The sequence below is a fragment of the Topomyia yanbarensis genome, chromosome 2, assembly GCF_030247195.1.
Source record: "Topomyia yanbarensis strain Yona2022 chromosome 2, ASM3024719v1, whole genome shotgun sequence".
Lineage (NCBI taxonomy): Eukaryota > Metazoa > Arthropoda > Insecta > Diptera > Culicidae > Topomyia > Topomyia yanbarensis.
The window spans coordinates 21,188,103-21,201,577 of NC_080671.1; the positions used below are offsets into that span (position 1 = coordinate 21,188,103).

Sequence of the window (13,475 nt, forward strand, 5' to 3'; positions counted from 1 at the left end):
GTATGCAAAGTTTGAAATAAATCGGTCAAGTAGTTTTTTGAATGGCAGTGAACACCGCAAATCGTGTTTTTCCAGAGACGTTCCACGTCCAATTTATCGAAAGCTTTGCTGAATTCAGTGTAAAGAGCTTCTATATGATTTCCTTTATCCATGGCATTTAAAGAGTAATCAACAAATTCTAAAAGGCTTGCACTAGTTGAACGGTTTTTAAAAAACCCATGTTGTGAATTTGTTATTTTATGTTTGATTTGATTGAAAATGTTTTTATTTATAATGGAAAAGTTTGGGAAAGCAAAACAGAACGGCAATTCCACGATAATTACGAATATCAAAAAATTTACCCGATTTATAAATAGGTATTAAAAAAGATTTTTTCCAGTCTTTTGGGAAAATACCAGATTCTGGTAACTTATTGAACAACCAGAGGTGACGTCAGCTCAGTTGCTAAATTTTTTATGAAAGCAGGTGGAATTCCATCAGGTACTGAGCCTTTAGTGACATCTAGATCATTGAGACTGGACAAGATATCTTGAACACTAATGTGACTTGCACCAACATCTCTTGAATAATCAGGAAAATAAGAAAAATATTCAAAGTCACGATCATTGTCTGAATAGTTAGAATAGGTTTCTTGAAAAAATGATGCGAAGAGATTACAGACACCTTTTGAAGTTTTACCCTCTTTCCCATCCAAAGACGTTTTTTATGGAAAGTTGCATAAATTCAACTTAGTTTTGATGTAATTAAAAAGATTTTTGGGCATGACTTGATCTCATTTTCAGTTTTTGCATTATATACAGTAAGTGCCGAAGAAATAGCCAAGGTTAGTTGGTCACGATTGTTGGGGGTATTTTTCCAAATTTTCTTGATTATTGTGTTTCCTGTAGATTTTGTAGATTTTGTGAGCTTTTTGCATCCGATTTTTTAAATTAATAATTTCCTTGTTGAACTAATCTGGATTTTTGGATGCATTATTTCGTCGTTTTTTGTGTATTATTTGCAACATTCAATGTTCTCTTGATTCTTTAAAAGAAACTGCCAATTTGCACTGCTTAATTTATATTTAATATTATCATAATTTGCTTTTAATAATCGAAGACATCCTCGAAGTCACAGTCAATGGAATTATGATCCTTGTGCACAAAAATAGAGAATTCTATTGCTGTGTGAAAGTTTTCATTTTTCCATAAGGCAGAATGAGATTCATCAACACAGAAATCTTCATTAATATTTGTTAATAGCAGATCTAAATAACGATTATGTTGATTTTTTGTGGCTTATTTGATTGAATCCTAGCAATGTAATGGAAAGTACAATAAGACAAAAATGTGGATTTCAGAAGCGATATGTGCTTTAACCCATACATGTCCAAATTCTTTGAATTTTGGTGAAACAATAAGATCAGAATTAAATATAGATGAAACTGCGATGAGAACTCCTCCGCCTGACATTCTTTGGGTTAGTCGCAAATCACGATCATCTCTAGAAATATTATCAGTGGCGGAGGATCCTGGGGCGTCCGGACCCCCAGCCACACTCCCCCTGGAATTTTCTTTAAATTCTTCAGAAAATTTAAAATAATTTCTATTTTAAATTCGTATTGAATTCAAAATCGTTCCAAACCAGATTCGACCACCTAAACTGATTTTAATTGAATGAGGGTATTACTTATTACGTATTGTAAAATGAACATTTCAAAGTCAAAATTTTGGACACTCTCCGAAATTCTTTTCTGGATCCACTCCTGGACATTATAGTCACCACCAAAAACCTCTTTACTTTTTACATCCTCATTCCAACATGTTTCGGTACCTAGAATTATCGAAAATAAGGAGCCTAAGATGTTCTTCTGGATTTCGTTCATCTTTACGGCGCGCCTCATTCTATTAAAATTTTGACAGTAGACCAAAATTTCAGTGGCTTTCGAAGTTGGTTGTGATTCGTTATGCGAAAAAATATTATTGTCCTCGCGGTGTATACTGAAACCGTCCGGAATGTGATCGACTATGTGAAGACGGACACGGCACGTTTGTGTTAAACTAATTAATTTTTATTCACTTAATCGATTTTGCACTATTGAAAAAGATAGTGTGCACTACTCGAGAGATTTATTCCAACTGGTTATCTGGTTTGCATATAACAATTTATATGGGAATTCAGTACAAAGGGAATTAATAAAGGCCCTTCCGATCCTCGATCGAATCTATTTCTCTCGCTAGCCGAGTGCTAGTGATAAGGAACTAGATCGAATGATAACGATCCAAAAGGGGAAGCGAGATCGATACATTATATCTCCAATTTTAGTACACATATGGGATATTTTTTATGAACTTACTCTATGGGTTACTCCAACATATGCCGGCCCCTGTTGGAGGATTGGCTCTTTCATCTAACCAGACTGCGACGAATGTTAGATGATGAAGGCAGGAGTTCTCTGAAAAAAGATCGATGATTCGTCGTCTAATGTTCTCGTTTAACTTGGCGATGTCCTACGACCTGTTTTCATTCTGCGGCATCCTTTCACCGTAAGTCAGCAATTACGATGAATTGATCCGGGCGATGTCTCGTTGAGATTGGTGACGTCACAAAAATGTTTGTTGGTAACAAGTTGACAAGCGGATGATTCGTCTATTTCAGATAGTGACGTCTTTAGGGTTGTCCTTCGGGCCGGCCAGCATCTACAGTGATCGAGTCGTCCTTCAACGTCATCAGGGTTGGGTTTACTCATGGTTGACGGTCGGAGCAGCCATCGAAGCGCAGCACATGCCGGAGGAGGAACATTCTATGAGTTTTTTGCAGGTTCTTTAATAAACAATACTTACAGTGGCGGAGGCCCCAGGGCCTCCGTTCATTGCGCAGCACCGAAGTACTGCGATGGAAGAGCTTAGAGGTCATCTGGGTTGATACTGGCAATGCCATCTGACTCGGTTGTGGGTTGACGAGTAGGAAGGACGCATATTTTCGAGATTGCACGCCGATATTCTCCATCTACTGTCCGTACGTCGACTACGCGGATGTTGTCATCGTCTCCACGAATGATGTTGGTAATTCTACCGTACTTCCATTTTAGAGGCGGGAGGTTATCCTCTTTAAGAAGAACCATCGTGCCGATGAAGATGTTATCTCTGATGCGCGTCCACTTGGTTCGGGGGTGGAGTCCAGAAAGATAGTCCTTTGTCCACTGCTTCCAGAGTCGCCGAAGGGGTTGTTGATTTTCTTGCCAACGGCTAAGTCGGCCTTGCGGGACACCGGAGAGGTCAGGTTCGGGAAAGCATGTCAGTGGACGAAATACGAGAAAGTGACCCGGTGTTAATACCTCCAGATCATTTGGATCAGCTGTGAGTGGTGTGAGCGGCCGTGAGTTTAAACAAGCTTCGATGCGGGCCAGAAGTGTCACGAACTCACCCTGTGATAGTACAGAGTTTCCAACGGTACGACGGAAGTGCTGTTTGAACGATTTAACCACCGCCTCCCAAAGGCCACCGAAGTTTGGGCCGCGTGGCGGGATGAATTTGAAGGATATTCCGTTGTCTGCACAGCGGTTGATTACTTTATCTTAATGCTGCTGTGAACGGAACTGCTTGGCGAGTTCTCCCAGTTTTCTTGAGTTCCCACGAAGTTTTTGGCGTTGTCGCACTCTATTTGATTTGGCTTCCCCCTGCGAGCAATGAACCGATATAATGCTGCTATTAACGACGCAGTGGAGAGGTCGTAGACAAGCTGTATATGAACTGCCTATGCGACAAAGCACACGAAGATTGCTGTAACTCTCTTTGGAGGTAGATCTCTCATGAGTTGCTCGAGGTTTCGAGGACGGCAACGAAAGCAGCTTATGCAGGAATGCGCTATACTTCGTGCCAAATCGCGGATGCGAAGTAGCCAGAATTTTTCCCGAACGCATGCTACAAGCAGTTGAGGTCCGGCGTGTAAATTCTTTAGGTGATAGTAGTTGAGTATCGATTTCGTGATGGGATGTCGCGCCGGCAGAATTATTGGATGTTTCCGATCTAGAGATATGGCCGTATGTCGAAGTCGGCCACGAATTCTGAGGATCCCATCGACGATAATTGAAGTGTGATGTTTCAGAGCTGATTTCGGTCCCACTTGACCGCCCTTGGACATTGCAGCGATATCTTGAGCGAATACTTCTGACTGTGCTAGTCGAACAAGGACCTTCACGGCTTCATTGAGCTCCATAGTGCATAGCAAACCTGATCTCCGACTACTGCGGTTGCTGAGCTTGCTGTTGTGAATGAAGCGGCAAAGTAGGGCAACAATACAAACGAGAGCTGAGAACGATGATCGAATGAAGAAAATTTTATTTGGTTGGTACACTTGGATTGGCAATGAGACAGCCTTTTCCTCCAGCAGTTCTGGCGGTAGGGAATCGACGGTAATTTGGCAGGATAGCGGTGGCCAAAAACGAGAGGGTTGGCTAAGCCATGGTGCTCCACTCCACCACGAAGATGTTTGCTTCAGTTGATCCGGATACATTCCTCGGGAGATTATATCCGCAGGCTTATCGATACCAGGTACATGAGCCCATATTCCTCAACTCGTTAAATGCTGCACTTCCGAGACGCGATTGGCAATAAACGTCTTCCATCGTGATGGACTCGAACTAAGCCAATGCAGAGTAATCATCGAGTCTGTCCAGAATATGGATTTTGTCTTTGATTCTATACTGGTGTGAACCTTATGGTAGAGGTGGCTCAACAAGAGCGCTGATGAAAGTTCCAACCGGGGTAAACAGATACGTCTTTGTTTCTTCGAGTCACCGAGAGGAGCCACTCTCGATTTGGCGGCTAATAGGCGTACGGATATCGTCCCATCGATGCAAACTGTCCGCAAATAAATGCAGGCCCCGTAAGCTTTCTCGGAGGCGTCACAAAAGCCGTGCATCTCTATTGAGACTGGAGCGGAAGCGAACGCTACCCATCTCGGAATAACGATTGTGGCTAATTTATCTAAGCTGCTACGAAACTCCAACCAATGCTGCTGCTGGGCCTCGTCTAGCGGATCATCAGTTCTTAGAAGTTCACCAGAGGGTTTGTACGAAAAGTTTGACGATCACCACTACCGGATCAATAAGCCCTAGAGGATCGTAGAGCCGAGCTGTGTCGGACAGTACAATACGTTCGTCACGAAGTTCGGGTGGGATTTCCGAAAGAATAGCCGAGGAATTCGAAGATTATTTACGCAGGCTCAAACCGGCAGATTGGAGCAACTGCAACAGTTGTCGACACAGTTCAGTCCCTTCAGCTTCATCGTCAACCCCGGTTAGCATATCGTCCATGTAAAAGTCCTTGCCTAGGACTAAAGAAGCAAGAGGGAAATCATTCGATCTATCTTCCGACAGCCGTTGAAGGCACTTTGTTGCCAAATAAGGAGCAGAGGCCGTGCCGTAAGTCACTGTCGTAAGTTCGAAAGTACGAAGGGACTGAGAGGATGAGCAACGCCAAAGAATACGTTGCCGTGGGTAATCCGACGGGTGCACACGTATTTGGCGAAACATTTTTTCGATGTCGGCGATAATGACATATCGATGCATCCGGAAGCGTAAAATAATTGACAACAGATCATCTTGGATGACTGGGCCCACCATGAGAGCCTGATTCAATGAGATTCCGGTATCAGTGCGGCATGAGGCGTCGAAAACAACTTGCAGTTTCGTTGTTGTACTTTCTGCCTTTTCGAAGCCATGGTGTGGCTGGTAATAGGCTATAGGCGCGGAAGCTTCACTGTCTGAGATCTCCCGCATGTGGTTAAGTTGATGGTATTCGTCAATAAAAACCGTGTAAGCTTCCTTCAGGTGAGGATTAGCATCAAAACGGCGCACTATGGAGTGGCTAGAACAAAAAGGGACATAGGGACAAAATAGGGAAAAAATTTCTAACTTTTTAATCAAACTATATTTTTTAAACATTCTTCAATATGTTCTACACCATGTATCATTAAAATAATAACTAAAAACTTTGATCTAAATTTGTGACACACGGTCAAACATTATTAAAAATGAACACGTTTTTTTCTGCTAAATCAGGAAATAGGAAATAGTTTCTACTGAAATTGAACAATGCAATCAATGAATTATTATTATACTACGAAACGTTGCTTTTGACCTATTCTAACAACTCTAATGCTGGAAATATCGAAATAAATAGTCAAGTTATCAAATTAAGCAAGCGATGCGACTGAGACTATATTTTCGTACATGTTTTAAATGTAGGATACGTAAATCTTCTAGGTGTTTAAACTCTGGCTAATCGTTTATCGAGATTGTTTCATCGAAAACAACTTGAACTCCGGACAGCCGGCTGTCGGGAGTGTTGTCGACAATGTAAAATGGACAGTAAACAATGAGTTTAAAAGTGGTATGGTGGAACATTCAAAAATTATGTCACGCAAAGCTTACCCAATACTAATGTGGTTTTTGTTTGAGGCGAAACTGAGTCAGTTCCTAACCCCAACTCCTGTCAAAATATATGAACTTACAGCGGTTGGGGTTAGAACCTGACTCAGTTTCAGGTTCAAGCAAAATCGCCATAACTAACTCTCTGTCATATTACCACGTTATGTTTCCCCTTAGTCTAATACGAATCAAATTCTTTTAGTTTTTCCTTCATTTTGTAGTAGCACTTTTATGCCGTTACTCGCAAAAGTGTTCTGTGGAATTTACATGCCTGCATCCTAGCAACAGGGATGCACTGAATTGAATCGAATCGCTGAATTTGCAGCAATGTAAAAGAGCGCTTTTCGGCACAGGAAGCAACCTACTTTTCCAACGTTTTGAACGCAGCATTCAACATTAATCACATGGTTCTCCCAGACTGCGCGCATTTCGCGTAGAGTTGGTGCGCGCATGCGTCTGGATACTGGTATGCACCCAACAAGGTCGAAACCGAAAGTGAAAATTTTCTCATGAATTTTCCTCACCTGTCAAAGTAGTGGCCATTCCCATTTTCCTCACGGGAAAATGTGTTTTCCTTCTGCTGGTGAAAATTCATTAAAATTGTAATAATACAGTCCAAGTAAATAGCAGAAACTTAGTGATTGATGTCCAAGTTTGTATCTGGAACGTGAACGTTAAAACTAGAACGTGATTTTCCCGAATTTATTCGACGAACACATAAACAATGGTAGGCAAATCGATTTTCCTTCTGATAGCAATATCAATTCTCCAAGCAACAGCCGGAACCTATCTCACCGACGATGTTTACGTCTCGGAACTGTTCTCGCTTCGTGTCGAGCCGCGAATGTTCAACTGGACCTTCCAAGGATTAACGGAACAGTTCCAGTACCGCCCATCTCTCGAGGGCTATCCGGATCTGCCATCCTGGGTGCGGTATATGTACAGTAGTGAGTACCATTCGGGTTTCCTGTATGGAACACCACCGGAACGAACGGCAGAGAGTAAGGTACCCATCGAAATCATTGCCCTGAACAAGCAAACCTATGAAACGAAGCGGATTGTGCTGATTCTGACCGTCCATCGGAAGCTTCCACCGCGGAATGTGATTCAGATGAAAATCGATAATCTAAATTGGGTTCACATGATGGATCCGGGTAGGATTGAGAATTTGAAAAATATTTTTCGCAATGACCTGTGGCAGGAAAGTCGGTCGGATTTGCATATCATTTTCATGGATTCGGCAATAAAGCTAGGCGCGCGAGTACCGCTGAAACCCCAGCAACGGGAAGGCGTTGTAGTACATCTGGGTAGTAGAGCCGATTTCTCGTCCCGCTTGCTCGACTTGCAGGAGGAAGTTAAACCGTTGTACAAGATCGCCTCATGCAACTATAAGCGAACATCGGTGCAGACTACTTTCGAGAATTCCGGATTCAAGCTGGACTGGTGCGCATTCAAGCTGGTAAGTTTTTCGCGTATTCTCATTTCATACTAGTTATAGCGGAGGAATACATTCACAGCACGCTGCCCATGATGATATAACAGCAATGCCACATCATCCCCACGAGAGTCTCAATCCGGGCAAGGGATCCGAGCTGACTACGTTGCACCGTTCAGATAAATGGGAGGCACCAATGAAATCCGAAGTCCCAGAGCGGAACTATAGTGACGAGTTTGCGGTTTCGTTCGCGATCCCGGGAATGATCTTCGCTCTTCTGTTGTCCATTCTGACGGTGATCCTTTGCTTCCAGCACGAGAAACTGTAAGAATTTGGCCAATTTCGTTGTTAGTTGATGTTTGAATTGATAGAATTGATGTTTTCTTCTTTATATCGTTTTTATTTCTATCTACCAACGTTGGTTTCTGTTGTAGGCGGGATGACGATTCTGAATATTATTTCGATTTTCTGTTTAACATTTGTACAGATTTCTTCAGGTGATTTTCTGCGTTCACAATTGTTTCATTTCATGTAGTTTGTGACAAGAAGACAGATGCCCTTTTCGATTAAAAGGTTGAAACATTCTTACAGACAAGAGTACCGGCCGGTTCAGGCAGTTCAAATGGTCCAGTACTCGCAACAGCATCAACCGCCGATGGTTTCGCAAACAGGGACGCTTAGAAGCCTGAAGGATGCTCCTTATGAGGATAGTTTTAGTCTTCGCTCTGCCAGGTGAGTTGTTTGAATATTTCACTTAAATGTAGTCATAGACATTACGTACACATTTATTTTAGCCCAACGGATAGTTACTACCCGGATGGGAGCCCAAGAGTTGGAAACTCGTACCTTCGACCGAAACCACCACCGTATAAGCCCTCTTCGGGATCGACCAACTCGACCATGCAGCGCAAGATTGGCACCGGCGTAGACATATGACATGCTGAACCACGTGTTTTGTTCTGCTAAGGGGCGCATATTCCGGGATAATCAACCACAATCGGTGTAGTCAGAATAGAGAACCAAGTGTTGTAGAGTAAAATTTGGAAACAATAGTATATTCAAAGTAGCACCAAATGAAACTAGTGTTTGTGTAGTTTAGACTGTCCAACAAATGGCATTTATTTCTGACTTTATTATGAAGGTCAAGTCCAACAGTTGCCCTTTTGAACTTTTGTTCTTCAATTCACAAATAAATCTTCTAGCTGTAGCGATTCTCATCTTATCTCTAGCATTTTTGCAGCCATTGTTAGCGAAAAAAGCTCATACTAGATCATTGTGAACCCTAAATAAACAGTTTTCAAAACAAACTGTTTTTTTTTCTTTCGTATGGAGACGAAAGTTCCCAAAAGCCAGTAATTTTATTTGTTGTCGCTTTTGAAGTAATCTAAGAATCTTAACACGTATCGAACTACAACGCAAACCATTTTTGTTTTTCATCAATTTTATTTTGTTCATGAAAATATACTAGCCTCTAGATTGCCATAGAAGTTGATTATCAAACTAGGGAGTTGTGCCTATTATAACAATAAAGCCTATTCGCTTGTCCGCGCACTGAATTCCTATCAACCTTTCCAACAAGCGTAGTAACAAAACAAAAGCTATCAGTAAAGTAAGCAAACAATTCTACATACCACTTTGTTGCTTATCCACTGCACAAACAATATAGTATCCTTATCTCCGTCTGCGTAACCGAATAGGCGAGTTACAGAAAATAACAGTGCCAGTGCTACTGTAAAACAATTTTGATATACGCATATTGTACCTGGAGTTCACGATGTGGAATACAGTTGACTCTCTCTCTCTCTCTCTCTCTCTCTCTCTCTCTGTCTCGATATTGAAGGGACCATCGAGATAGGGAGAGATCGAGATATAGAACGTAATGGTATTTTGGGACGTTTTTTATTTCAGGACGTCATATTGCAGGCCAAGAAACGAGGATAGATTCTTGTCTTAGGAGTAAAAGGGGTAGACGGTGTAAAATACGCCAGGAGAGAAAATAGTTGTTTGCGGCACATTTTATCCGATGTTATCATGCATTTTTATTCATACGATGCACGCAGTTTATAAATGTGCAGAGTAGTAATCCAAAATATTTTACCCAAAAACTCGATTTTCGCACTGTAGTGTCCTTAGCAGAATTGATTAATGATATATTTTATATTATTCATTTATAGAGGTATTAGTTTGGTTATTAATTCCCTTTTATGTGAGAAGTAATCCTTTGCTCATTTTTGCATACATATGCAAATTTTTTCGACATAATTTTATACTTTAAGCTGATAAGAAAATTCTTTGCTTAAGACACTTGATTTGAATAACGCGTTTTGTTCACAAAAAAATTCAAAGACGGGTTTGTTCTGATCACGAAAAATTAGATTTTTTAATTGCATATTCCGCTAAACGCGTATATTCCCCATATACAGTCGTGATTCGCTGGTTGGTCACTTTTTAACTGGACCGCTTTTTAGTTGGAGCTCCGCTGGTTGGACCATTGTCCAACTAAAAAGCATTTGAACGCCAAAATCTCGAGTCAAATTCACTTTGACAATCAAACTGATAAGAATTAGAGATGTAAGCAGATACATTTTCGATCCAACTAGCGAATCAAATTCGTTAGTTGGACAGAGGGTGTGGCCCAACCAGCGAATCACGATTGTAATAGTCGTCCACATCCAGCTTTTTACGTGCCATAATGGCGGTCTAAATTGTTCAGTTCGTAATACGTTTAATTGCCTTTTTTTAACAATAATCGTTTACGCCAGTTTGACAGCAACGCCCAGTTGAAGATGTCGGGCGTTCATTGAATAAACATCCAACGCATTGGACTAACGTACGATGACTTAATCTCACTGGGTGGTTGACGTAAACGATTATTGTCAAAAAAGGTCAATTAAACGTATTACGAACTGAGCAATTTTGACTACCATTATGGCACGTAAAAAGCTTGTCGACCCGAAAGTAGCCACGTCCATGATATATACCTCCAGAATTTCGCCTGGACTCGATCAGAACTAAAAACCCTTGTGCTTGTTTGTCCTCCGATCGAATTCGTACTTGATAGTAGGATTTCCAAATGCTATCAACCGTTCTCAAATATAACAGGTAACCTTCGGAAGTAGCACTAACATGTCCGCTCGAGACAACAGCTTACAGTTTAAGGAGACGCCATTGGCCATGGCCACAGAATTCTGGTAACAACCTCGTTTTGTGACCTCTCGACCTGCGTGGTCTCTTGCTCGTGCAGATGCACGAATTCCTTCTTGGTATGAGTTCCTCTCACGGATCGTGTTGCTTCTGTGGCGGGAAAGTCCTCTACCTCGGAAACGTCGGCTGCTATGTCGGTGACGAAGTTGGCAAACTTTTTCAGCAGAGCATTTTGTTTGCCTTTCTTATACCTCACCCAATCCAATTTGTAACTTGGAGGAAGTTCCGCAACTAGTATTGGATTGCTGAGATGATCGACGAGACGCGCAGCTTCCAGGTGGTTACAAAGTTTCTTGACTGTTACACCGAATCTGAAGGTTTCAAGTTGATCTGCATTTGGGGCTGGTGCATTTCTCATCTTGTCAGGGGCGGAAGAGGGTCTGAAACTTCGAGTTTAAAATGAACATTGTACGATTCGTAATACCTTATTTGATGAATGTCAGTTTTGTTCTTCAAATTTGGTTTGGAATGACTTTGAATGAGTTTGAAACTAATAAAAATTGAACAAATTTAAAATTTCTCAAAAAGTTAAAAAAAATTGGAGGAGGTCCGTGTCGTGTCCGGACGAACAAGACACTAAACTTACTCGTTCCAAGTCAATCACACAACTGACGAGCTTTATTCATTTCATTTCATTCGTGCTGTCTCCAATCTATTCTCTCCTCTCGATTGAATCATTTTTTTTTTATTTTTGCTCTCTCTTTCTCTCCATCTCGTTGTCTTCCTTACATTTTTGTATCTTTCATTTTCATATTTTCAATCGCGCTCTGTCTCATTCCCTACATCCTTCACTACCTCTACTCTAGTTTTGAATATATAATGCACATATCAACTAGAACTGCGAGTTCAACTTTTTGTTCTTTCATGCGATCAAACACATACTTTAAGAATAAATTTCATCAAACGCGCACATATGCTCAAGGCCGATGTAACAAGGCATACGTATGCTATAAATCTACACTACTACTCATAATGTTATACAAACGATTCTATTTTGCCAAAAATATGTAACCATCAGTATCTTTCTTTAAAAACCTTTCATCTCTACCTTACAGAATCTGTACTAGCAAAATGTTAATCAATCCGTAAATAAATTTGTAGCCTTTAAATATTTCTGTATTTATGGCAACACTGGTGACATGACACTTTTTTGCGCATGTAAGGTCCCCTAATCAGTACCGAAGTTCATGCCAATGACCTTGCAAAACGGAATGGCTAGTTTGCTAGTCCGAAAGGCAAAGCGAATCTCATCTTTAATTATTAATTTTGCTTAAATTTCATGAAATTTGTTCAATCTCTTACATGAATTGAAGCAATATTTTTGCAAAATGATAATTTTTGTTTGTAAGATATGCTAAACATTCTTTTTAAGCCAACGGTCATTAGCTCTTAGTACTAAAATAATTATTTGTTCCTCGTTTTTCTTTAAAATTCGTAATAAAACTCACGATAAATGAACGCTGCTACTCAAACACTATACAAAACAATTTTATCTTTGCATAAATCTGTAATCTGTACCGTACAGAATCCGTACCATTTTTTAAATCTGCACTTTTGTACTTAAATCTGTACTTGTGGCAACATTGCCAGCCTATTTGGTCGGAGAGGCAAAACAATATATCAATTTCTCTTTTCGAAAACACGTCATATCCAGTGCTGTCGCATTTTATTCTGTACCTAGGGTGAAAAAATATTTTCAATCCGCACTATTTTTTGAATAAATCTGTACCAAAATCTGCACCAGTAAAAAAGTTATCAGATTCGTTCAGCTAATAATGTTTGGACAATTTGGCCGTTTTATACATAATCCTTTCCAAACTAATTTTATCTTTCCGCCATTAATAATTAAAGAATTCCTTACAAATAATCTATCTGCTGAACTCTCCTGCTTAATTTACAGCTGTCTAAAGTAAACCCTTGCCTTGTGTTTATTCGTGTATGCCAGCTACGCTGAGGCCCTGAGCTCTTTGAATATTCTGTAAACACTTTCTCAATATAACTTATAGTTAGGTATGTCGAACAAAAATTTCATTTTACACTTTCAGCTCCCGAGATCTGCACCATTCTGTACTTTTTCACAAAATTCTGTAATCTTCGCCGTACAGAATCTGTACCAATAAAATTTGAAAAATCTGTACTTTTGTAGATAAATCTGTACTTGTGGTAACACTGGTCATGGCGTGTACAAATGTTCCGGCACCGATAGCCTATGCATCTTGACGTGATAGCGATAGCGAGCTCATGTTTTCTCCCTTCATCCGTACATCATATATGCCCAAAACTATCGTACATATCAGAGATGCCAGATTTGCAGACAAGTCTGCAAATTCGCAGACTTTTAATTTAAGCTGCAGATTTTTTCGATGACGCAGATATTTGCAGATTTTTCCGTTTGGTTGCAGATATTTGCAGATTTTTTAGTTT

General features: G+C 40.5%; 2 protein-coding genes across 3 annotated transcripts; one reads left to right on the plus strand and one right to left on the minus strand.

The window, feature by feature from the left end:
- Window positions 1–3,735: 3,735 nt before the first annotated feature.
- LOC131679346 (uncharacterized) lies at window positions 3,736–4,494 on the minus strand. The gene has a single exon (XM_058960058.1). The coding sequence runs from the start codon at window positions 4,492–4,494 to the stop codon at window positions 3,736–3,738; it is 759 nt and encodes a 252-aa protein (XP_058816041.1).
- Window positions 4,495–6,936: 2,442 nt separating this feature from the next.
- LOC131681527 (epsilon-sarcoglycan) lies at window positions 6,937–9,154 on the plus strand. 2 transcript variants are annotated; one of them, XM_058962344.1, is made up of 5 exons: window positions 6,937–7,871; window positions 7,930–8,171; window positions 8,282–8,344; window positions 8,421–8,579; window positions 8,642–9,154. In XM_058962344.1, the coding sequence occupies exons 1-5, from the start codon at window positions 7,137–7,139 to the stop codon at window positions 8,781–8,783; spliced, it is 1,341 nt and encodes a 446-aa protein (XP_058818327.1). In that variant the 5' UTR covers window positions 6,937–7,136; the 3' UTR covers window positions 8,784–9,154. The 2 variants fall into 2 exon arrangements, with proteins under 2 accessions (XP_058818327.1, XP_058818328.1); XM_058962345.1 differs by lacking the exon at window positions 8,282–8,344 and having other exon boundaries at window positions 8,439–8,579.
- Window positions 9,155–13,475: the final 4,321 nt, after the last annotated feature.

Coding starts and splice junctions, on each gene's coding strand:
- LOC131679346 (XM_058960058.1), bottom strand. CDS start 4,494: ATGTATCCGGATCAACTGAAGCAAACATCTTCGTGGTGGAGTGGAGCA.
- LOC131681527 (XM_058962344.1), top strand. CDS start 7,137: ATGGTAGGCAAATCGATTTTCCTTCTGATAGCAATATCAATTCTCCAA. Junction 8,172..8,281: donor TGCTTCCAGCACGAGAAACT/GTAAGAATTTGG, acceptor TTTCTGTTGTAG/GCGGGATGACGATTCTGAAT. Junction 8,580..8,641: donor TTTAGTCTTCGCTCTGCCAG/GTGAGTTGTTTG, acceptor CATTTATTTTAG/CCCAACGGATAGTTACTACC.